Below are 27227 nucleotides of genomic sequence, written 5' to 3' on the forward strand. Positions count from 1 at the left end.
TTCTGATATATTGATTAAGAGATCTTCTTCCCAATATCCTCTTGGATCTTTGAAAGGTAGGGACTCTAATAGGATTTTATATAATGCAGAAATGGTGTTTAATTCCTCGAAATTGGGCAGTATTTTTTCCAGCATTGTGGAGGGTGCGAGGTGAGGAAAATCAGGCAATTTCTGTTTAACAAAATTTGTAATTTGAAGATAGTAAAAGAAATGTGTAGCTGGGAGGTTGAATTTTGAACGTAATTGTTCAAAAGATGCAAATATGTTGTCTATATAAAGATCTCTGAGCATTTTAATCCCAAAACTTTTCCAGGTATTAAAAACTAGATATGTTTGCGAGGGTTGAAAGAGGTGGTTCTCTTGCAGTGGTGCCACAGATAAAAGATTTTCCATCTTAAAATGCTTTCTAAGTTGGTTCCATATTCTGAGTGAGTAAAGCACAATTGGGTTATTAGTATATTTGCCATAACTTGCATTTATTGGAGAGCAGAGTAGGGAGTATAAAGAAGTACTACAGGATTTTACTTCTATTGCGGATCAAGCCTGTGTATGTTCATTTATTTGTGTCCAGGTTTTTATGGCTTGTATGTTTGCTGCCCAGTAATAAAACTGAAAATTAGGTAAAGCCATGCCACCTTCTGCCTGAGGTCTTTGTAGGGTTGCTCTTCGGATTCGTGGGTGTTTTAAGTTCCAAATGAATGAGGATATTGTTGAATCTAATTGCTTAAAAAACGATTTATTGATATATATTGGAATGTTTTGAAATAAAAAAAGAAGTTTAGGAAGGATATTCATCTTAACAATGTTAATTCTTCCGGCTAGAGTGAGATGAAGGGTTGACCATCTATGCAAGTCTTGCTTAATTTTTTCCATACAGACGGCAAAATTTTGTTGATAAAGAGCTTTATGTTTACTTGTGATATTTACCCCTAGGTATTTAAACTGATCTGCTATGGTAAAAGGTAGGGTGTCTAATCTAATATTATATGCTTGTGAATTCACTGGAAAGAGTATACTTTTATTCAGATTAATTTTAAGACCAGATATCTTTTGAAATTCTGTTAGTGCTGTTAGAACTGCAGGGACAGTGTTTTCTGGGTCTGATATATACAAGACCATATCATCTGCATATAGAGAAATTTTCTGTTCCAGTCCTTCTCTGACAAGCCCCTTTATCTGATAAGAATTTCGGCAGTGAACCGCCAGTGGTTTAATGGCGATTGCAAACAGCAGTGGTGACAAGGGACATCCTTGCCACGTTCTACCTTAAAGTAGTCTGAGCAAATGTTATTAATACAAACTGAAGCTCCTGGATTGGTATTCGGGCCAAACCCAAATTTCTCCAATGCAGTGAAAAGGTAGTTCCATTCAACCATATCAAATGCTTTTTCTGCATCTAATGATAGTAATATCTCTGGGGTGTTTGATTTTGCTGGTGAATATATAACATTAAACAAGCGTCAGAGATTGGAAGATAGATGTCGGCCTTTAATAAATCCAGTTTGATCCTGTGATATTACAGAGGGCAGCACTTTCTCCATCCTTCTAGCTAGAATTTTAGAGAGTATCTTAACATCATTATTCAGGAGTGAAATTGGTCTGTCTGATGCACATTGTAACAAGTCCTTATTCTGTTTAGGAAAGACGGTGATTAATGCTTGCTGAAATGTTTGAGGTAGTATTTGGTTGTCTCTAGCTTATGTAAATGTTGCCAATAAGAGGGGAGCTAGCTGAGTGGAGAATTTCTTATAAAATTCTATGGGGTAGCCATCAGGGCCTGCTGATTTCCCACTTTGTAGTGACTTTATAGCATCTAGTAATTCTGTTAGCGTTAGAGGTTTATCCAATTCCTCAGCACTTAAAGCATCTATTTGTGGTGTCTGTAATGTATCCAGAAATGCATTAGATTGTGTGTTGTCTTCTTTGAGCTCAGTAGAATATAAGGATTTATAATAATCTCTAAATGTGTGCATTATATTTTTATGGTCTATAATTTCTTCTCCATTCGTGTTGGTAACTACTAGTACAGTAATCCCTCCTCCATCGCGGGGGTTGCGTTCCAGAGCCACCCGCGAAATAAGAAAATCCGCGAAGTAGAAACCATATGTTTATATGGTTATTTTTATATTGTCATGCTTGGGTCACAGATTTGCGCAGAAACACAGGAGGTTGTAGAGAGACAGGAACGTTATTCAAACACTGCAAACAAACATTTGTCTCTTTTTGAAAAGTTTAAACTGTGCTCCATGACAAGACAGAGATGACAGTTCAGTCTCACAATTAAAAGAATGCAAACATATCTTCCTCTTCAAAGGAGCAAACAAATCAATATGTCTGTTTGGCTTTTAAGTATGCGAAGCACCACGGCACAAAGCTGTTGAAGGCGGCAGCTCACACCCCCTCCGTCAGGAGCAGAGAGAGAGAGAGATAGAGAGAGACAGATAAAAAAAATCAATACGTGCCCTTCGTGCTTTTAAGTATGCGAAGCACTGTTCAGCATGTCGTTTCAGGAAGCAGCTGCAGCTGCACAAAAGATAGCAACGTGAAGATAATCTTTCAGCATTTTTAGACGAGCGTCCGTATAGTCTAGGTGTGCGAACAGCCCCCTTGCTCACACCCCCTACGTCAGCGCAAGAGAGAGAGAGAGAAAGTAAGTTGGGTAGCTTCTCAGCCATCTGCCAATAGCGTCCCTTGTATGAAATCAACTGGGCAAACCAACTGAGGAAGCATGTACCAGAAATTAAAAGACCCAATGTCCGCAGAAACCCGCGAAGCAGTGAAAAATCCGCGATATATATTTAAATATGCTTACATATAAAATCCGCGATGGAGTGAAGCCGCGAAAGGCGAAGCGCGATATAGCGAGGGATTACTGTATTGCATTGCGAACTTCTTGTTTGTGAATTTGTTGAGCTAAAAGCTTATTAGCTTTTTCTCTGTTTTCATAGTAATGCTGTCTAGACTTATAAATAAGTTGTTCAGTTTCTTTAGTTGTTAAGATGTTAAGTTCTGTATGCAGGGCCTGCCTTTTCCTGTGGAGGGCTTCGCTTGGACGCCTGGCTTGTTCTTCATCTATTCTAGTAATTTCACTTCTTAGCTCTGACACTTTCTTGGTTTCTAATTTATTTCTGTGGGAAACAAATGAAATAATCTATCCTCTTAAGAAGGCCTTTAGAGTTTCCCAGAGTGTTCCTGCGGAAACCTCTGTGGGCATGTTTGTCTCTAGGAAGAAGCTGATGTTTGACAATTTTAAACGAGATAAATACACTTGATAAAAGATTTTAAGTTGAATAATTGAATGCTTTACACATCTAATGCTAGAGCGTATTCTATGCAGGCTGCATTCCACTTCTTTTCTGAAATATTAAGTGAAAGGTCTTTTCATACCATACCCTGGGATCTTTGAAATAAAGGGACTTTAAAAGGAAGGGATTATTAAGCATATTACTTTATTAATGTCCCAAATATATTTTTTCAAAAATAATCTAAAAATTTGAATGTTGAAAAGATAATGAAGCTGAACCATCATCAAAATAGACTGGCTTCTGATTAAATCTCATACACAAACAAAAATTAAAGCTTAACCAAAATGCATTATTCCGCAAAAAAGAGAATATTTTCACTCCTGACAAAAATTGTAAGTGTTCTTTATAGATCTGAGGGTGCTGAATCCAACAATAACAGAATGGCTCAATCACATCCAGTTTTTGACAGATGAAGTTTAAAAAAAAAAACAAAAAAAAAAAACTTTATTATAGACTAAAAACATAATATATTTTAAGAATTTAAAAAAAATAATTATTTAGACCTAAAAAGAATAATAAATGATACATACAATTATTTAAAATGTAATTATTACTCACACTCGCTAGATTTTTTCCTCTTCTAATCCCCTAAAGGTGTTTCATTGTGGAATGACCAGCAGATGTACCTTCACTCCAGTTTCTATTCTATCATCTATCCATTTGAGTGGAACCTCTCCCCCACTTTCATTAGAAACTACTCCCATGTTCCCATGTATAAATCCAAATGACAATGTAGGAAATGGATTTTTAAAGACATGTCATGCCCAAGTGCTAGCTAGAAAGAAAAGTTCCTCAGCTGGTTCCTCGTAGTTTTCCACTTTTGCATTCCCATGAAAATAGTGACGCACACATTCAAATGCCTCCCAAGCTCTCTTTTTCAGCTTTGTACAGCTTGGATTCAAAGTTTGCATCCATGAAAAGCTCCCAGGTTTTGAGGTCCATGCTAATGCAAGGGAACATCTACTTGAGGTACTGTATTTGAATGGTTGTCCATTCTTTTACCGTTTGCTTACCTGTTACCCAGTCAGAACAGTGCATGAATCAACCCAGCCTAACTTATTTCAGTAAAAAACAATTAAACAACAATTCCTCTCTTCTGGATAATAAAAATCTTTCAAAATATAAATTCCTGGTTATATAGAAGGATTAAGAAAAGATAAAAAAAAGTAGTCATTGAGAGCAAAAAATGTGTAGCAAATACCTGAATTTTGGCTGTTTCCACCTCAGCTAACATTAAGAACCAGGAAGGCTGACATTTTTTCAGCTTAAATTATACATGAAAAATACTTACGCCATAAAACAAACATAACTTACTCTTTCAAAACAGTCTTTTCAAATGAATCCAATATCTTGGATTTTCAGAGATGGCTTCAGCACCCCTAAATCTATATAGTACACCGATTTTTAAGTGCAAGAGTGTAATTATTACTTCATTATTGAAAAATATTTGTACTACAACATATATTACAAGAACAAAAATTCAAAAAAACCAAGTAAATTTGTAGAAGAGTGATGAAATCCAAGAGGGAGTTGGCTTGGAACATGGCAGAGATTGTTTGAACCTTCCTTCCTCCCATAATGATCCACGGTTTTAGAAACCAGAATGTTGTGTCCACAGAGCTCTTGTTTAGCTTGAAATGCGGACTAAATGCAATTTTTTTTTTTGTCACGTACAGTATGTTGCTTTCTAAAGCTTGTAGTCAAACAATGCAGTCACCTGCCAAATTTGTCAGGCCGTCATTTTCCGCACCGGATACGTACGCAGTGACAACACTATGGAGGAAAATGTACAAAAATGTTCTGTACTGTATAATTAATAGTGTAGTCTTAAACATTTATGACCAAATATGACAATTTGGAAAGGAAAATTAAAAAAGGGGGATTTCAAAATGTAAACATGTACTGTAAATATAATGTTTTCAGATAATGCTTAAATATTTAATGTCATAATATTTTGTATCACAATCTCTTATTACACGATGTAGTTTTGCTGAAGATGCACTTTATGGCGGAAGGCCCAATGTGCGCCATGGCAGCAGCATTGTGAGGTGAGCTGGCAGTTGCCAATGGAAAGACAGCAAAAATCAGAAAATCTTTTCAGTTTTCAGGGAGGTTGCGCGTCCCTTTGTGCTCGTTTTTTAGAGTTACGTAGATTTGTAATATTTGTTTGTAACACGGTGTCTGTCTGAAGTTTAGAAGTTCACTTCATGGAGCTGTGTCACCTCCTACAGGTGCAATTTCAGGTGAAAAGACACTGCAAAGAAATGTAGCAAGTTAATATTTAAATAAGAATCTAAAATAAGAACTTAAAGGGATATTACAGATTGAAATGCTTTCCATTTCATTCGATAGCCGGGTACTTTTCTTCCAAAACCAAACAAGCACAGATAAAAACAGAAAGTCACTGCTCACTGTTTAGACGTCGAGAAGACATCGTCTTACCTTCAACATAAGTCGGAAACGAAGCCAAACTTTTCCTTGACTGCATGTAAGACAAAGAAGAAAAAAAAAAGAAACAATTACCAAAACACAAATATGACTGAGACGCTCGTCGCTGGAGAGCTCATCAGTAAGGCAGAGAAGGGATTAAGTCGGCTGTGCAACCTTCACGATCAGGTCAGTGGTGCTGGTCATTCAGCAAGCCAGTGGGACTCGATTTATGGCCAGTAGCAGATGCCAGTTACTCAAAATGGCAAGACTCAGCTAAATGTTAATTATCTCCAAATAACAAAGCCTTCTTGCTCCCAACTCTCTGAACGTCCATTTGACTTTTATTACCCAGCTGTAAAATGAAAAATGACAATAAGATTCCATTGCCAGGGTAGAAGTTAAACCTAAAAGACCATTCACTGTTCTCCTGTCTTTGTAAATGTGGTGGGCTGGCACCCTGCCCGGGGTTTGTTTCCTGCCTTGCACCCTGTGCTGGCTGGGATTGGCTCCAGCAGACCCCCGTGACCCTGTAGTTAGGATATAGTGGGTTAGAAAATGACTGACCGACTGACTGTCTGTGTAAATTTAGTGAGCAACAATGGATATGTGGAATATAGACAGGCAATGGGAGAGGAAGACACAGGAAAATAAAATATGAACAACCACCAAAATGTCACTAAAACAAAAACTGATTAGATAATTAAAGACACAGAAGCATATCTAAGAAACTAATATTTTAACACTGAATCGGCCCATTACGAGTAAGTGTGGGTGTAAAGTATATGGCAGCGCCCCCCCGATGGCCTGGCACCCCACCCAGTGCTGGCTCCTGCCTTGCATCTAATACTGCAGGATCAGATTGACAACCCTGATTAACATTAAGCTGGTTTAAAAGTTGATTGATCGATGTTTAAAAAAAAAAGTACAATGCCACCCCATCTGGACTAACAGATTATAAAACTGGTTAGATTTACAGGAACATCGGATTATGCCGTTTATAAAGTCTATAATTAACTAGAAGCAGGGTAAACTTTCATTTATTGTCACGTCTACAGTGCACAGTGACGATCTGTATAACAATCTCAGTCCTTTACTTGTAAACTTTTCCGTAGATGAATTTAATAACATTTTTTATCCACTCTGTACAAAAATGATACAATTTTATTTGGACTTGATCATTGTAAAAGATTTGATAAAAGAGTTTAATGTGTTTCAGTGACAAGCCATTTAGAAGGCATCCCCACCTCTTTGTTAGCAGATGACTCTGAACTTTCACTGCCATCATGCAGATGTTGCCTAATGGAGGATGACTCTGCTCCCTGAGGGGATGCTGAACCAGAACCTGGAGACTGAAAATGAAGAGAAAACAAAAAGGTAAGAAATATTAAAGTCAAATGAAATACGCACACAACTGCTGAATTAGGAGCACTCTTAGGCAGAACTTGAAAATCTGCATGTCAGGTATTTACTGTACGTGTTACATCAACTACAGTAGGCATTGTTACTGTTTATGTGACACCAAAAGGAGAGGTCAAGAGAGCTGAAAAATGCTTTGAAACCCTGCAGTTCATTGCTGAGTAGTGTAAGACTTGAATGATAATTTAAAAGACATCAACTACAAGAAGCACTAATTTAAAACAGACATGTTGACCTTTCTGACCCAAACCTTTACATCCTGGAGGAATTGTAAATAAGATGACTAATAAAATGTTTGTACTGCTAAACTCAAGAATTTACCGATGAGAAGACTTGTAGGGTGGCTGCTCTGCTGGCCAGTTGGCTACAAGGTTGGTCAAATTGCTGTGCCACTAGAATCTGAAGAGAGAGGTGCACAGTCTCTTCACTTATCTGGCGGACGCCTTTACTCAAGGCGACTCTGCACTGCTTTCCTTACCAACTGTGACACACGACTTCCATTGCTAGCTCATTCTGTCTCTACAGCTGAAGGCAGACTGGTTCCACTCAAAGCTGTAAGTGGAGATTTCTGTATGCTGGGAGAAGAGGGAGTGTGAACATTCAGGAACCTCCCTTTCCAGTACCATATTCTCAATTGCAACATTCAACTGGGACAACTAAAGTTCAATGTTAAAACAGCTGCTTGCTGAAACCCGGGATCAAACAAGGGACCCTTAGATCTTCAGTCTTCTGCTCTCCCAGCTGAGCTATTTCAGCCACATCAGCTTTCCCACTTGTCCACTATTATTTAGAGCAAGGACCTGGTATACCGCATCTTCATGGACTAGTTCTCATTTGTCTTCCTCTCAATTATTTATTAGGATGGAAACATCAGATTCTGTCTACTAAGACCAAGAGTGAGATCCCTTCCCTCTGACAATGACTTTAAATGTCTTAGCAATTCATTATTTATTTCTCACGTGCTGCTCTTCTTCAAATAGAGGCCATCACTCCCAGTTATAAAATAAGTCAATATACAGAGAATTAAATGACACCAATTTAGCACCACTGCAATACATTTAAAATATTTTGAACTGATTTTAAGATATTAAGAAATTAATTTGAAATATTTAAAATGTATTCAGATACTTCAAACAAGAGTGAATATCTGAAACATATTTTAAGATATTACGATTACACTTGGAATGATTTTGAAGTTATTCTGCTGGTATTTGAAACTGTCAAGATTTTTTTGGAATCAATGGGACTAGACGAAGGGGCACAGTCTGATACCAGGGAATCAAAAGGCACCATCGTCAGAGCAAAAACAAAACCCTCAGTGGAAGTGAAATGTCAAGCAGGAAAAACTAAACAAAAGATATTTTACACTAAGTCCCAAGGGATATATCTGTAATCTCACGCTGTGTGGAACCGCTCAACAAATGGCAGCATCTGTTCAATATAGTGTCGTTGGAAACAGATACTAATAATGCTTATTTAATTAAATTTCTACATTAAAACTATTATCAAAACTGAAGTCTACAAACATACAAAACTTAAATCGTGTATGAAAATCTCAGAAAAACATAACTGCAAAGTCAGAAAAAATGTAACGCAAACTCGTTTCATAGCATAAAAATAACCGTTATCTTTGTGATTTTTCAAATGCATTGCTGGATATCTTAAAATAACTACCTGTGCAATTCAAAGATGTCTCAAAAGTATTTCCAAGACATTCTGAATTGACTGAAAGTCCTTTTGAAAACAAAGGAATCGCAAAGGGTGTCATTGTTCTCTTGTAATTTCAGATATCTCAAAGTGCTGGGGAGTTTCTGATATCTGAAAGTGACCCGCATGTCATTTTAAGATGCCCTGAAAGTGTATCTGAGATAAAGTGAATGTATTTAAGATACCTTGAAATAGACGTTTTATCAGATCTCCATTTTTAATTTCAAGATATCTTAAAATTCATGTTGAGGTATCTCGAGATGCTAAATGGGCTCACACTAAAACTTAACTGTGAGTGTTAAATGCAGCAGTCAGAGATAATGAAAGACCATCCAAATGGAATACAAAGCACGGGCATATAAACAAGCATCGGAAATCATTCTGAGATGCTGGCAACAGCGTGAGGGACACAAATTAGACAGCAGTTTATTTAAGAAACAAATACGAGAACATGGCTTATTAAGCAGCTGCCTGTTTATCACTTTGTTCAGGCTTAGTACAGTGTTGTCATGTGATCACATTTTGGATTTACAGTATGTGTCCTTTTCTGTAATGATTTCCATTTGTGCGTATTCATCAGTGTGTATGTGTGTCCGTGGTACACACAAATGATGAAAATCTCAACTGATCTGGCTCTTTGTACAATTCTGAAATTGTTCCAATCCTATTGCTCTTGAAACAAATCAGATCACAAGAACAGTAATTTATTTTTCTTTTTTTCATAGAGGGGACCATAATAGGCTCACTTCCAAAAAAAAATTCACATAAATTTATGGAGAATTAAAAGGTGCAAAATATCCACTTTAATAAAAGGACAAGTGTCTGTCCTATTGTTATGTCTCTGTCATTTCAACAAATGGCACATCACAAACATTTGTAGTAATAAAATGCATTGCACATGTCACTCCAACAGTTGATGCATCACAAACAAAACACTGTTTTTTACAAATCCCCATACCAAACAGCATAGCATTGGCACATGCACTGCATTGGTCATTCCAACAGATGGCACATCTCACATGTTTGTAGTAATGCATTTTATTACTGCAATTGTCTGTGATGCACCATCTGTTGGATTGAAAAAAAATGCAAGGCATTTTATTACTGCATGCACTCCAAAACTCATTCCAATCGAATAACGCTGAGGTCTACATTGATTACTTAGATTTCACTCTGTCTTAGACAGGTAGTACTGCTAGTTACTGATATAATCTCGCAGGGTGAAGGAGCCAAAATACAAAAAATAGAGTAAATATTAAAATCATGATGAAATAGATAGCTTAACAGGAATTAACTTGACAAAGTCAAAGGGAAAAGGCCTTAGACTTAAATCCAACACACCGTCAAAGAAACAGGTAGGGGGTCCTACTGCCGATGTTTCTTTAGAAGCACCTTATAGTTCCCTCTATGCTAGTGAGAAAACCTGGAGGCAGTACAAAATCATCAGAGATAGCCGTAAAGAGCCAGGGATACACTCAACAAAATCCAATACAGAGAAGTGAGATGTCAAGGTCAAGAAACGAAGCAAAGGGTCTGTACTCTAACTTGCTTTGATTTGCATTGCACGTCTGCAGGTGTTCTGGTTATTTAGGCTGCGATTCACGGCTGGTCACATTAGTGGGCAGCAGTGGTCTTTCTAGCATTTGCGTTAACCATCATTACAGTATTTGGATACAATTAAGGGGTCAGAAAAGGTGAATTAATAGGAAAATGATAGGGAAATAGGAGAATGACAAAAGAGAGTTAAGTGTTATGACAGAAACACAGGTAATATTCATTCTGTTATGAATGTATTGTATATATTACTGTGTGCTTGGTTTTGAAAGTATAATAAGAGAAGAGACATAAACATCCAGCTAATTAAATAATAAGATCAATTAGAGGTAAAATGATTCATTAATAAAACTGGCTTGAAGAAAACCCTGCATTCACGGGGCTCACCGAGGATTAAACATGACGACCATGACACTAGAAAAAGCTAGGAGACCCTGCTGATCAATACAAGAAGCACCCCTAACAGAAACAAACCCTGAAGCAACTGCAGTTATGGAAACATTAGCACCTCCACCATTATGTTGTCTATGTATACATCTTCAGATGTAAATAAAAGTTCATGTATAATATTTTCTTTCAAATCACGCTTTCAAAACAAAAAAAAATTGTGTTAGTTTGACTGCAACACTGTAATTGTCACCTTGTGTGTAGACCGGGGTGCTAAACTCAGATCTTGGGTGGCTACAGTGGCTGCAGGTTTTCATTTCAGCATTTTCTTAACTCATAACCAGTTACTGCTCCTAACATCACATACTTTTTCCCCTTCATTTTAATTCACTTGCTTAATTGTTTTTTCCCCTTAACAGGCAGCCAAACAAAAAAGAGATGCAAAGCGAGTTAACAGATGACCAGTTAACTCAGGGGTCTCAAGCAATCCTGGAGGGCCATCATCTTCACTCCAATGAGTCTCCTGTTTAGCTGTTAATTAAACCAGTTACTTAATTCCATAGCCTGTTAGTGCTCTATATATATATTTATAGAGAGAGAGAGAGAGAGAGAGAGAGACAAATCCCTGCGCTTCGCAGCGGCGAAGTACTGCTTTTAAACTTTTATTAAGAAGAAAAGAAAACCTTTTAAATTGTGGGAAAATATACCAATAACAATTTGTTAAGGATCTGGTTTTTTGTGAAGCTGCCTTTACACAGCCTCTCTGCTGTTTTATAAAACGAACGCCATATAAGGCCGTCCTTTCTCCTTGCTTAGCGGTTCTGTATTCTTTTATTGTTCGTTTATTACGATTGTTATAGTTATTGTGTAGCTATTTGAGACTCACTTTTCTGTTCAGGTACCCATTTCCTTTATGTAGTCCGCGGATTCTCCGCTATTTTTTTGTTCGTTTATCACGATTATAGTTATTTATTGATTCCCTTCTTTAGCTGACTGACTGCTCATATAAGGCGCTCGGCTGTTTTTTTTGTGAAGCAGCCTTTACACAGCTTTTCCGCTGTTTTATAAATGAACACCATATAAGGTCTTCCTTTTTCCTTGCTTCGCCAAGGAAGCAGCCTTTTTATTTAATCCACGGGTTATCCGCTGTTTTTTTTGTTCGTTTATTACGATTGTTATAGTTCTCTTTGTATACCATTGTTGTGAGTTCAGCACACCGGTTGTAATATGACCAAGGCCGCACAAGATTACTGTTGAGAATGCAACGTATACAGTAATCCCTCGCTATATCGCGCTTCGCCTTTCGCGGCTTCACTCCATCGCGGATTTTATATGTAAGCATATTTAAATATAAATCGCAGATTTTTTGCTGGTTCGCGGATTTCTGAGACAATGGGTCTTTTAATTTCTGGAACATGCTTCCTCAGTTGGTTTGCCAGTTGATTTCATACAAGGACGCTATTGGCAGATGGCTGAGAAGCTACCCAACTTACTTTTCTCTCTCTCTCTCTTGCGCTGACTTTCTCTGATCCTGACGTAGGGGGATTGAGCAGGGGGGCTGTTCCGCACACCTAGACGATACAGACGCTCATCTAAAAATGCGGAAAGATTATCTTGACGTTGCTACCTTCTGTGCAGCTGCTTCCTGAAGCGACATGCTGCACGGTGCGTCGCATACTTAAAAGCTCGAAGGGCAAGTATTGATTTTTGATTGCTTGTTTTTCTCTGTCTCTCTCTATCTCTCTTTCTCTGCTCCTGATGGAGGGGGTGTGAGCTGCCGCCTTCAACAGCATTGTGCCGCGGTTGCTTCGCATACTTAAAAGCCAAACAGCCCTATTGATTTGTTTGCTTTCCTCTCTATCTTTCTGACAGTCTCTGCTCCTGACGCGCACTCCTTTGAAGAGGAAGATATGTTTGTATTCTTTTAATTGTGAGACGGAACTGTCATCTCTGTCTTGTCATGGAGCACAGTTTAAACTTTTTGAAAAAGAGACAAATGTTTGTTTGCAGTGTTTGAATAACATTCCTGTCTCTCTACAACCTCCTGTGTTTCTGCGCAAATCTGTGACCCAAGCATGACAATATAAAATAACCATATAAACATATGGTTTCTACTTCGCAGGATTTTATTTCGCGGGTGGCTCTGGAACGCAACCCCCGCGATGGAGGAGGGATTACTGTAGTTGTACAGGAGAAAAGCAATCTTGCCTCAAATCAATGGCAACCTTTTGTAGGTCTATGAACTTAATTTAAACTTTAGGTTTACACGGTGCTTTGTTTCTGAAGTACCTGCACTCATGAATATGTCTGTATGCGTCAGTCGCTTCATATGTTCACGTGAGCCGCTCTCTTGTGTGATGTTGCGATGTCCACAGCTTTATTTAATGTTAGCTAAGACCCGGCACTTAAAAGTTTCTCGCTACAGCAATTTTAACTCCGTTACAAAGTGATCCAAAGTCTCGTTTAGTACCTCGTGTCTTCTCATTAAACTAGTATGTCGCGAATATGGTATTGCAAACGGCAGCGGGAGCGTTTCTATAAACTTAATTTAAACTTACGGTTTACACCGTGCTTTGTTTCCGCAGTAGCTGTACTTATGAATATGCTTGTATGTGTCACTCGCTCACTTCTTATTGTTTCGCTGCCTTCTCAATTGTATAATGAATGTTTTCTTCACCGCTCTTTGGGGCTCTTCCTTGTTTTGTATGTACTGCGTTCACAGTCAGTTCACGTGATTATATGGGAGGCGTGATGACGCGATACGCAACTCCGCCTCCCACGGCCAGCGAGCTGCATTCCATTACAGTATATGGACAAAAAAGACATTCCAGTTATGACCGTTACGCTTTGAATTTCAAAATGAAACCTGCCTAACTTTTGTAAGTAAGCTGTAAGGAATGAGCCTGCCAAATTTCAGCCTTCCACCTACACGGGAAGTTGGAGAATTAGTGATGAGTCAGTCAGTCAGTCAGTCAGTCAGTGAGGGCTTTGCCTTTTATTAGTATAGATAGATAGATAGATAGATAGATAGATAGATAGATAGATAGATAGATAGATAGATAGATAGATAGATAGATAGATAGATAGATAGATAGATACTTTATTAATCCCAAGGGGAAATTCACATACTCCAGCAGCAGCATACTGATAAAGAACAATATTAAATTAAAGAGTGATAATAATGCAGATATACAGACAGACAATAACTTTATATAATTTTAACGTTTACCCCCCCGGGTGGAACTGAAGAGTTGCATAGTGTGGGGGAGGAACAATCTCCTCAGTCTGTCAGTGAGCAGGACATTGACAGCAGTCTGTCGCTGAAGCTGCTCCTTTGTCTGGAGATGACACTGTTTAGTGGATGCAGTGGATTCTCCGTTATTGACAGGAGCCTGCTCAGTGCCCGTCGTTTTTATTTATATCGTTTTACATATTTTAGCACTGCTATTTACAAGTTAGTCTTTTTAGGCTTCTCTTAGAATCTAATATAGTATGAGGTACATTCATCTGAAAGAACTGCTTTGAGCCACAGAGCAAGAATTTGACAAAGAACAAGCACTGACCAACCATAATGTTTCAGGGCATTCTTAAGCCTAATGCATCGGCATAAAAGAATCGGCCATCGACTGAAGTGTCGACACAGCAGAGCAGACACCAAAGGGTATCTGCAGAAGAATGATCCAAGTTTATCGCACTCAGCCCCTGCAAAGAAACACTCAGAGACATCTTTGTTTTGAGCCTCTCTCTTAACAACAAAATATTTTTACTTGTCATCAAAGAAACATTTTTATTATTAGCCTTGTGATCAGATGCCAAATCTACAAAGGTTGCTACTGAAAATGAATGTTTTTCATTTGGAAATTTTCAGTGATGTCTCATTAATAAGCACTGTTTTTACTACATGATCTTTTGAATATTTAAGGTATGTTGGAAGGTAAAACATCAGTGACATTTAAGGCACCCTAAATATGCCTCTAATGTGGATGTGTGCATTTGACTGGAGGGTCAAAGTGAAGAATAATATACAAACAGCTATTGGTGGCAGCAGTGGGGAAAAAAATGATCAATTCTCTTGGCTCCAGTCGCCACTGAACTGCCTCCACAGAGATGGCTGCACTAAAAGTTACTTCACTACAGATCTGTGGTCATAAAAGAAAATAAAAACAGATAGTGTATAAAATGGCGGCCTGCATTGTCAAGGCGTTTTAGAGCAGTAACATCCAAATCACTGAAAAAATACAAATTAAAAAAAATAGCAAGGTTTCCCCTTCTAGTTAAAACGTTTTCAAAAAAACAAATCTTCAAGGTATGTTTTTTTTTGTCTTGAATCCACATTTAGCTTTGCTACATTTCTGACATCTTTGTTATTAAGACGTCTTCTTGTTTACCATTTCTTGTGTTGTCAAACCACAGCGCCACTCTGAAATGTTTTCTAATGCGACCACGACTACTTTTGTGTTGTCCTTTGCATGGCCATGGCCCTGTCATGTAGCACACTACTCAGGGGAAAGAAACCCAATTCAGATTCGGATCTCCTTTGTTTAAACTTTCTCTTTTTGGTTGGAGTTTTGGTTCATTTGACTTCTCTGTGTAGGGAAGTCCAGCCTGCCACCTGACCATGCCTTTGTCTTTTTCCCTGCGGTACTTTCCATTCTTTGCAAAAATCCTTACAGTATTCAAAGTTTACAATTTGTTTCCATCATAGGCACATAAAACCTAAAGCCTTTCATCACTTCTTTATTTAATTTTTTTTCTCAATAGACATAAAGTACAACCCTGAAATTCACAGATACTTTTTGCTGGCATAGCACATTGGTAGTGCTGCTGCTTTACGGATACCTTATTCTGGATGTAAATCCTGTGCCCCGCCAATGTGCCTGTATGTTTTGCGCGTTGTCCCCATATCTACGTGGACTTTCCCATTGTATACTGAAAGATGTGCTGATTATGTTAATTAAAAACCCTAAACTGGCTTCATATGAGTGTGTGTGAGTGGGCACCGCTATAGAATGTCAACCCACAAGGGCTGGTTGTTGTCTATGGCCCAGTGATGCTAGAATAAGCTTTGGTCCTATGCCAACCTGAACTGGGTTAAGCAGGTTTGAGAATGTTGGCATTTTTGATAAAGGGTTCAAACAAGTTGTGTGTTGGAAGTTAATCTGAATGAAGAAAGTCAACGTAATACCATCAGGCTTCTCCTGGTGTGACATCGAAGGTGTTGTTCCAGGACATTTAATAACCTTCAACCACTCAGCTTTGAAGGTAGACTCTGTCATCATAAAGGTGGAACTGTATGCTTGAAGACGCCCAATTTGTCATTTTATATTAATGGGTTAAGAAAAACTTCCATAACTAGGAAGTATAAACTATAAAAGATTAGAGAAGCTTAGAGAATTTTTTAAACGTCTCCTTGAATGACAAAGGAAGGGCATTTTTTTCTTCAAACAGAGGTTTTTAAATTTTTTTAATGCAATTGTTGGTCTACAATGTCAGAGGCTAACTGGGTGAAGAGCATACTGGCTGAAGGTGAAGGATTGTCCTGGAACAACAACTTTAACTTAACCTTGTGCCAGGAGCAACAGAAACACAATAATATCAGGTCCACCAAATGAAATTACAGAATCCTCCATCTGGGAAGATTTCTGATGTTTATGAGCTAAAAAAAAACTTGGCCTTACTGTGCGATGTTTGGACTTGGCACTGGCGAGACAAAGATTTATGAAGGTGAATTTATATTGAAGATACAACAAAAAATATCAAACACTGAAAACACCCCATGTGAAGGACTAGCCCCTCAAAGTGTAATAAATAAAAAGAGCCGCCAGACTTTAAGTGGCCAAGGAAACTATCTAACCCGCTGAAGTGAAAGAAAAAAGAGGACTAAGATAAGGACCACTGCTGTGCATATGAGTGTGTGTATATATATTGTCAATACGTGGACACTTGAGGGTGCTGTTGCCCCGTGAAACCCAACGGACAGATGCAGACACCGGTTTAAAAGCACCAAGAAGTATTTTAATTTTCTTCAATATAGTGTCTCTAAAGCACCACATCCACCACAATACACAAATAATCAATAATACAATTCTTTCCTCCTCTCCTCCTAGCAGCTCCGTCACACTCCCTCCCAACTCCGGCTCGACTTGCTGGGTCTTCCATAGTCCTTTATATAGTCCTTGACCCAGAAGTGCTCCTGTCCTTCAGTCCATGTGATTTAATAGCACTTCCGGGTCAGATGAAGACTTGTATTTTTCTTCAGCCCGGAAGTACTGCTTTTCTTCTGTCCCCATGACTTGGGAGTACATCCAGGCTATAGGGAAAATAAAAATCCCTGCGTCTTCCTGCAGCGTCACATGGCGGCACCCACGGTACCCAGCAGGGCTGTGAAGCCGAACTCCATCTCCCATGGTGCCCTGCGGAAATCTGGGGCACCTCTATGCTGCAGGGGAGACGCCATCTAGTGAGCTGCCGGCCGTCTATCACAATATATTATATATATATATATATATATATATATATATATATATATATATATAATATATATATATATATATACTGTAATATATGTTGTAAAAAGGCGCTATATAGGCGCCCAACCCAACACAGACTGGACACGGAGGCACTTGTAAAATAAATAAACTATTTCTTTTCTTCCCCGTGTCCCACAGGCAGTACACATCCCAAGCACAGCACACAAAGTAACACAAAGCACAACACTCTTTTTCCTCTACCACTCCTCCTCAACCTCGTCCTCCTCCTCCCGACTCTGGCTCCTGAGTGGTGGTTGTTGGCCCCTTTTATTGGGCACCCGGAAGTTGCTCCAGGTGTTTGATTGCCGACATCCGGCTGCACTTCCAGGTGTGGTGAAACTGGTGCCCAAAAGGGGCTAGCAGCTCCTGCTGCAGCACCCCCAGGCGGCGCCTGCGGAACCCAACAGGGCTGCACAAAGCTCCAAACCCTCATGAAGCCCTGGGGGAGTCCGAGGCACCGCTGCGACCCAGGGAGGCTGCCATCTAGTGTCCAGGGGGAGGTGTTGTGTTTCCCATGCTTGGTTCTCTGGTACACACGTATGTTGCAAGGGCGTCCTGGCCAGGCATGGGCCCCGGCCATCTGTCACAATGTATATAAACACACACAACTGATGAACAGTTTTTAGAACACCCCCCAACTTCCAGTTTTTAATTGAAATCCAAGCAGTTCAAGTCAAGTCCAATTAATAGTTTAACATGATATATATGGGAGCACTAAAATGCCAGAGATAAAAAGAGGTTTCTAAAAAATGAAAAATAATGTAATTTTCCGAGTACACAATTTTCAGGAACAAGTAATGAGCTGACAACTTAAAGCTTTTCTGCAGCAGTGAAAGTTAATAAAGTCTTGCACATTGATACAGTCAGTTCCTGTAGGTGTCCCAGCTTTTGTGGATTACTTACAAACTCTCCGCCTGTATAAATTAGGTGTTGACATATCTGTGTTACAGTATATTGTCATCATAATAGCAAAAAATGCAATTAACAAAGGAAGCCAAACAGACCATAATAACCAACCCTTAAAAGTAAAGGGCTTTTCTTCAGAGAAATTGCAAAAGATAGCCAAGGTGTCAGTGGGTACAGTTTTCTACACTTTCTAAAGGAACTTTGAAACTGGAGGAGCCAAAGCCACAACAGAATCAGAAGACAACTTTCTGAAAGTTAACGGCTTACATGGTAGTTGCCCCACAGGACGAGCACAGTTTAAGAGCTGTGCATATCTCCAAATGTTTATTTGCTCTGGGCTTTAATTTCACAGTACGTTGAGACTGGCAGTGGCCTCTGGTCCACACCGGCCTCTTTTTCTTATTTTGCACTCACAATGTCAAACCAGCAGTTTGAAGTCTTCCTTTCACAGTTGAAAGGGACACTTACTTGCTTACTTTGCCCTGTGAGGTGCCACTCTGGCGCCATGTTATACACACTTTTTGCAGTAACACAGTTCAGACAGTCTTGTGAAATCACCGACTTATAGTATGATTTGGTAGGAGCCCCCAAAACTGCATTAAACAGTTACTGTCCCAGTAAGAGCAACAGAGCAACAGCTCTTATTTTTAAAGATTGCACCTTTCTTTGTAAAATTCCTCTCTAAAATGTTTTATATTTACAGCAAATAACATATTTTTACTTACTTACAAACCAGCTCAATTGAGTGACATAAACCTGCAATTTTACCATTTCAAGTGAATCCCCTGGATTGGATTGCTGTCCAAACTACAGCATTATCATTAAACCTAAAAGAATTCCTTCATGCCAACTATAAAAAAAAATTTGAAATCAAACCTCATCTCTTTTGTGATACTCTGCTTGGTACATCCAAAAATTTTCCATGGTGCTCACCAGTCAGGTTCTGCAGCTGTGTGACTCTGGCAAGCCTTGGTGAGGACTGCCTGTCCTGCTGAATCTCAAGTTTCACAATGCTTTCAGAATCGGTAATGAACGGACGAGCTACTGGAGAAGTTAAAGTTACATCCACAAATTAACCCTGATGCTCTCTGCTGGATTGCTGTTTCTTTAAAGTAGGGCACTCCATATAATCTGCAACAGAACGACTGTAAAATAAACACAGGAACCCTAAAGGAACCCTCATCTACAAAGAGTCATTGATTAAAGGAGTTCAAACATCTACTGAGGCATCCATGAACAGGAGATGAAGGAAAAAACACAGAGGAGCACAGAGAAGCATGACATTCTCAAATCCACTTAATCTGAGTCGGGGTCGAGAGCCTATCCTGGCAGCACTGTGTGCACGGCAGAAAACAGTCAGAGAGCACACACCAGTTCATTTCAAGGCCCACTCAAACACACAGCCATGTTTAAACTTACATGGGGGCTAACTCAGAGTCAACAGTTACACTTGTGCAGCCAACTAAACTAAGAGCCTACAACAGGGATGTGAAGTAGAAGCCACTGAAATGGCTCATTGATAACATTCCTGCCCACACCCGACCCCTCTGACAGCAGCACTACAACACAATACAAGACAAGCTGATGATGCGATATATAAAGTACCAGTATAGGCATCCCCCTAACTTAGAACCAGGAAGGTTTAGTAATTTGGCCAACCAAAATTAATGTAAAACCATTTGTAAGGCACACAATCCTTGAATAAAAAATAGTTCTTCCTCCCTTCCATGCAACAGTGATGAAGAATGTTAGCTAAAACACCACCCACAGTGCCTTCAGCATTTACAGTTAGATCTTATCCACCTCTGTAGCTTTACCACTATGGAGCTCTTTAATTGGGCAGTGACCTGAACCTGGCACTGCATCCTCCTGCCCCAGCCAGGTTTAGGAGGATCTCAAAGTTCTCCTTCCACCTCTCAATGACATCTTTGGTCCAGGTCAACATTTCCAAATCAATGCTGTGAGCAGCCGGGCAGCATTGGAGCATTATTTTGGGTTGTGGGACACAGGCGAGCACTCTACTTTTATGCTATGTATACCTGACAGTAATTTGTTTTTTTTAATGAGATGACCAATTAATTATCTGTTATTTATCACAGGGGGCTTTGCAAATACTGACAGCTACCTGTATGTTTTTATTCAGATGGCCATTTTAATTACTTAAACCCAAGTAGTTCTAGAAGACCCTAGTGTATTTGTTAATACTTTATTTGTTACTAATGTCATCTTAAGATTCACAGATCCTTTGAAATGGCTCTCTGGCAGTTGTGAAGTTACTCTTGGTGATTTTTTTTTTGTCTTGGTGTCTGCTGTGTGTGCTCACAAAGCTCCAGCTCGGCTTCATATGACATCTTTTCTGTTGCGTTCAAAAATGGATGTTCTCATGCTTGTGACGTTTCACTGCTTGCTTTTATCTCATTATTATATCTATGTATCTTTTAGAGGCACCGATCTGTTGACTTTCCCATACAGTATGTCATTTTATTCCATTTGTTCTGCTAATTCTTACCTTTGTTTGAATATTTGATTTCTAAAGAATTTTAACCCCATACAGTACTTTGATTTTCTGAACCAGATTATTCAGAAATGTTTGATTTACTGAGGCACAATGAAAGACGAAATAGAAAATAGGGGACAGTTTCGTGGTAATTTGGAAATCTGATCTTTACAATTTTATGAGATATTTTTTTCCAGATTTGATCATGCAGTATAAGGGTTTTAGAATACCTTTTGTTTACAGTACCAGCTGTGTTACCCAGCACTGAAAGTGCAAGATAGAAAACTAAAAAACTAATTCTAAATTATACATTACCAAATCATATTTTCCTGAATATTGCTACATTTAGTATAAAACTATTAGAAGCCATGGAAAGTGACTTTATATAAAATTTTCTTGATTTTCCTTCTGGTGCAAAGAACCACCAAATCAAAATAAAAAAAACTCCAGTGACACTCTGGCCTCACATACATGACAAGAATATTGAGGGAAATTATGGATTAAATAACAAAATTAAATGTAATGACAGAAATCAAATCCAGGTTCCTTGGTTGAAAGACACAGATGCTAACCATTGTGCTTTTTTCTCTGTCGGTAGATCACACTGTAGAATTTCATACCACTCGCTCTGACCCCCAGGCCGCCTCTACTAAAGGCCAAAAGCTACATTACTGATATATTGTGAAAGGTGCCTGTGTACTAAATTTCATTTTGCTGATAAACAAAGCTGTGCATGAAGAACAAAAAAGGAAAACAAAGAGATTATGTGTTATAGTTAAAGACATTTGTAAAACTAGCTCAGTACTTCAGCAGTGTGTTATTTTCAGTTTAGGCAAACAAACCCTCAATAAACCTCAACTAATTTTAACTCTTTCAGGGCGGACATCGACTTTTGTTGGAATTTAGGGGTAGAAGATGGTAATCAGCTGCAATAAACTGCAACAAAATTCACCGGTACGTTTTAGTTCAATTTTCTTTGCTAGAAGTAGCTTTGTTGATTTGACCTCGATTTCCTGTGTGTGTATGAGTAGTGAAGAGCAAACAACCTCTAAAATGGCATCGACATCAGGCAAGAGACTAAAGCGAATGCAAAGAGCAAAAACTCCATGGACGATGTTTTGTGATTTTTCGCTGAATCGGACTCTTGACTTGTTGAACTCCAATCTTGATACAAGTGACCTGGAGATAGAGATCGAAAACAAAAGTGAGGGATCAGCATCAGCTGATCGGTCCCTAGCAGATCGTGATGCTGAACATGTTCGAGTAGCTGATTCGCCTGCGGCAACGTTTGCCTGAGAGGACTGGCACTTACGAGGACAAGAGGTACAAACCAGATTGCATTGCATTGCATTGCGACTGCCACCTCTGCCCACCTGCCACATGAAGACATTCAGGCAGCTGGCCCGCCACACATTCCTGCTGGTCACTGAGCTGCCCCCACGTAGCCGCTGCTGCCAGAGATGCCGAAACAGGCACCAATAACTGCCACAGCACGCAGCATCAGACATTTTATGGTGATGTTTTATGCGTGAAACCATTGCTTTGTGTGGTTTTCAGAAAACTGAGTTTTTTGCAAAAAATGTTCAGCCCTCAAAGAGATACAGTAAGTAATAATAATAATAATAATAATAATTCATTACATTTATATAGCGCTTTTCTCAGTACTCAAAGCGCTATCCACACAGGGAGGAACCGGGAAGCGAACCCACAACCTTCCACAGTCTCCTTACTGCAAAGCAGCAGCACTACCACTGCGCCACCTGTAAGTACCATGCTTCTATGTAATGGTGATAATTACTCACCCAAGATATGTGTTCCTTTCTTTCAATCAATCTTTATCATTTCTCAAATATTTACAAGACCTTTGTATTTCAAGGTTCAGAAAAATATCCCAAAGAAAGAAAACATTGGACCTTATGAACAAAGTTTACGGGTAAAATAATAACACAGTGTCGGGCACAACGCTGAATGGACAGGACACACTCACAGATCCACACTTGGGTATGGGGGACTAAATTATGGTCGCCAAATAACCAAACATACATGTCTTTCAGATGTGAGAAAAAAAACAGAATATACTGAGAAACAGGCAAATTTGACAAAGTTAGTGACTGGGCTGGTGCTAAAGGACATGTGGAGTGTCTGAGGATTATTGTGAGTTAAAGAATAAAGACGAGGAGATGATTCAGGAACCAAAAGGTCAGAAAATGAGCAAGGGTCAAAGCCAGGGACAAATACTAACAAAGCAAACACTATGAAAGCGACTAGGCAAAAATGGAAAGTCAGAAAGCAGAGCAGAAACCAGAACCAAAAACAAAACCTAATTTTACGGTCAACTTGAAAGAGAAGTCAACTATCTCTAAAAAAGAAGTTTGTACCCCACTGAGGGATACTGAGGCTGGCAGTGTTGCCATATTTAAATCAAAACTTCCAACGATGTCAATAAATCTGGACCATGCGATAACACGACAGGGAATGTGATGACATGCAAACAAGATGGCATCAATTACAATAAAAAATAAAGACAACAAGGAAAAACAACACTCACAGAAGAAAAACAAAAATGAACCAAATTCAAAAATGAAATTCTCACAAATACAAACCCCAAAACAGTCAAAGACACGTATAAAAACGACCAGATATTACAGTTGAGTTTTGAGCCCTGTCTCTGAGACATGAGCGGCAGCAGCACTGACAGGAGCTCCAAGATGATGATGATAACAGTAATAATAATTATAATGCTAATAATAATCTACTATGTAATAAAATTCTACTCTGTGTGTGTGTGTCCAGTCCTTCTATGCAAACTTAGTGGTTAGTTTGGCTTCGAGAACACAATCGACGAAGGAAGTGTCAAGTAAGAGAGGTCGAGATACACAAGGAGGGGTACTGGTGTAGGAGGGACACTGAGAGTCGCCTTCAAAGATGGGAAGTTTTTGTAAGAATAGGAATGTTGTTTTCACAGCAGGTAATGGGTTACCACCATGGATGGAAGTCAAAAAGTGGACAGGAGGAGAACAAAGAGCCATAAAATGAGAGAGTCTAAGAAGCAAGCTTTACAGAAATGCACTCGAGAGTTGGAGTGTCGGGCAAAAGAGGTTCAGACATGTGAGGATACTGAAGAAAGGCATACGAGAACGCTGAAGGTACACAGAAGGTAAGCAATATCAAATATTTTTAATTTGATCCTATTAACCTGTCTTTGACAAGTAGTGTGGCTAGTAATGATAATACAGATAAGAACAACTGGCATGGAGTCATTTTTAGAACAATATTTAAAATATTATTTTAGATATATTTGTGACACAGCCATGTCAGAAAATGGGAGTCTGTAGCATCTGACTGCTTCAGTTCATGAAAACACACAGTGTGAAGCAAGGATTGGGTTTGCCCAAAATAAATAACTCTAACATTAAATATAATATGAAAAAGGCAGGTGCTTCACACAAAGGACATATAAAAACAAGCCGTGTACTACACCTGCCTTGGATATCTGCTGCGTATTTCTCATGCTGTCGTGCTGAGTGAGACGATATATTTTAACTGAATCTGAAGGAGGCACCTTTTCAGTTAAAACCTCTGCGCCTCTAGAGGATCATCACATTTAATCTGCCCTTCAATGTTGAATTTCTCATCTTTCAAACAGACCGCCCTCCGTCCTGAGCTAGGTCAAGTGGAGGAATGGAACATAGACAGATGAAAAGGGTGGAAAAGAAAAGGAGGAGGAAGGTGAAGTCATAAAACTGAGATTGGTAAAACCCTCGAGACAGAGAAGATTTGGCAAGTGGCCTTGCTTCTCGTGCTGGGGGAGAAAACATTCTGTCAAATGAAGACAGAGTACCATCTTAGAATTAAAATGCATAAACCTAGAAGGCGATGAAAATGCTGCAGCTGCACAAAAATAGATAAATTTCCCTGACAGAGGTGCTATCATTTTAACAAATTGTTATTGATGCCATCCTCAAATGAAAAGCTCCTGCTTAACTATCATAAACATGTGGGATAATGCTTTAATAATTATGAGCAAAAACAACATTATTGTTTCCCTCCTAAGGTTTTCCCTCATTTAAAGATGAATGCATTTAAATGCACTAAAGATGGGTTTCTCATAAAGATAAATGGTACATTTTTCTTCAACTTGCCTCCTGTGACACTAAGCTTTTCATAAGCAGATGGCGTGTGTTTATTTGTGGCATTGTGAAATGATATAAAAAGCAGAGAGAGGTTTTGTCTCCCAGTTGTATTTTTCTTATTTTACTATATTGGCAATTCAGAAAGTTGACTCTTAAAACAAGCAAACGTGAACTTTCCAAATAACCATTTTTTGTGGCAATCTAAAGACATGCTGTTACGTTATCCTGGCCCAGCGTGTGTAAGCATGGCTATAGAGAGCAGTGTGCATTATGATGGACTGGCACCCCACCCAGGGCTGGCACCATTCTCTGTATGCCATACACAATCTTTGTAGCACTTTTCTATAGCGACTACCATTTCAACATGCATTACAAGTACAGAGCCATAGCCCAATTGCTCACAAATATTAGCAGGCTGGTAGTCCACTTTCATCATCATGATCATTATTAAGAGATTAGCGGTTTACACAGTTGGATGGTTGCCACCTGAAATGTGTTTCTTCCACTCTCGGCAGCCATGGAAATTATTTGGGGTAAGACCCATGCTTTTCATAAAATCTGCCACCATCTCTAGCTAAATGTTCTTCGGCTTCCCACTAGGCCTCATGTGCACCTCCATCTTGGTGCATCTCTTCACTGGATTTTCCTCAGTTTTTCACGCCAAATGCCCAAATCACATCAGTCTGTTTCACTCCGGCACAACAGCTAGCATCTCCACAGCAAACTTTTCTCTTAACTCAGCATTCATCTTCACTTCTCTCCGTGGCACTCCACACATCCACCTAATCATTCTCATCTCCTTTCTTTCTAGCTTTGTTCTGCTTTTACCAGCCATGTCTCACTCCCCTATTGATTCTGACTAGGATTTCATATACTGTACTTTTCCTTTCAATGCCAGACAGACTCCTTTAGAAGTCAGAATGGAAGACATTTCTCATGCTTACTATTACTTAAGTGTCTGCACATTCATTCACGCAAGTAGTAGAATTGGACCAAAATGAACATATTGCACTCAGTCAGACAGAAATATTTATGTTAAGCTCTGTGTACATTTGTGTGCTGTTTCAGATGTTTTTAGGTCCCTAACCCGTGTGACTTTCCTTGGCCATATATAAATTTTGGCACTCAAGGCATCACACACCAGTGATCAATGACATTATGTGTGCCATGAGTAATGGAGCGGCTGTGCCGTGGGTCTGACAGTCACACTGGTACATGTGAAGGCTGGCACACTGTGTTGTGGGTGCCATTTCCAGAACACTTTGAGAGTCAGACTATCTCCTCAGGTCTTTGCTCATTGAAAGCAATGTGGCAAATTTCAAGGAAGAATGAAAAATGATAAAACAAACTGCTTTACTGTGAATGAATCAATAAAAACGAATAATGAAAACATAGAATTTTGATAAAAAATAAACAGAGATACTGAGAGAAAACAGGAAAGATGCAACACCAATTAACAAGGTGAAAAGAAAGGAGAAATGTACATGTTTCGGAAGGAAAGGGCCCAAAAATCTTAACATTTAGTGGTTTGAGGAGTATTAAGAAGCTTCAAGGGAATAAATCAATTGTTTCAAGTGAACATTTAAAAAGGGCTTAGAGTGTACAGCAAAAGCAAAGGAAAGAGATTCAGCTTTTAGTTCTGCTCTTGGCATCTGTCTGATTACGACTTGAATTCTCCCTTTGTAAAAATACTTTGGTTTAGGAAGGAATTTCTGGCTTTGATCTCATTTTGAATTTTGCCTTAATTATTAGCAAAAATATGTTTTTCCAGTTGGCCATATCCTACCAAAATTAAGTATGATGGAGAAAGTAAAGCAAAATGCAGCAGAAGACTGTTTATTCAGACTGTCCGGTGCTAACTGGCTCTGGATAAAGGGGTTTCCAGATGTCAGATACACTCGATTAGGCTGCGATGTAGCGGGTATTGCTCATGTGGCATAAAATTACACTCTGATCAGAAGAAAGCCATTTTAGTAAGATATGGGAAGAAATAAATTATTTTAAAAAGTAGGTTTATTCAATACAAGATTTCAGAGAATACAGACTCAACTGAAGTCTATGCTAGGTGGCTGTTGCTCTGCTCGACGTAATGCAAGCTGCTTGTGATTTTCTTCAAATGGAAAAAACACAAGTTATGGCAGGTTAATTAAAATAGCTTTTGAATATATGCTGACACAAATATAATGAAAGGATTTTAAGTATGAATTCTCACACCCCAAGTCAGTGATTTAGACTCCGGATTCATTTTTGAAAAAAACTAGCAGAACAGATAATTCACCGGTGAGAAATAATATTAAGTACAGTTACTACTCCAGGCTTATGGTTTTGATTAAAAGTGGGTGGTAAATCCAACACACTGTAA

The 27227-nt window shown here is 38.9% G+C and overlaps 1 protein-coding gene across 6 annotated transcripts in view; it reads right to left on the reverse strand.

Moving 5' to 3' along the window:
* apba1a (amyloid beta (A4) precursor protein-binding, family A, member 1a) overlaps window positions 1–27227 on the reverse strand; it is a 357632-nt gene that overhangs the window by 31968 nt on the left and 298437 nt on the right. For all 6 annotated transcript variants that reach the window (XM_051927782.1, XM_051927780.1, XM_051927781.1 and 3 more), the window contains 2 exons: window positions 6980–7084; window positions 5748–5787 (listed from right to left, as the gene is read on the reverse strand). In XM_051927782.1, coding sequence (XP_051783742.1) covers window positions 5748–5787; window positions 6980–7084 — 145 coding nt within the window. The remainder of the gene's footprint in view (window positions 1–5747; window positions 5788–6979; window positions 7085–27227) is intronic.

The sequence above is a fragment of the Erpetoichthys calabaricus genome, chromosome 5, assembly GCF_900747795.2.
Source record: "Erpetoichthys calabaricus chromosome 5, fErpCal1.3, whole genome shotgun sequence".
Taxonomy (NCBI): Eukaryota; Metazoa; Chordata; class Cladistia; order Polypteriformes; family Polypteridae; genus Erpetoichthys; species Erpetoichthys calabaricus.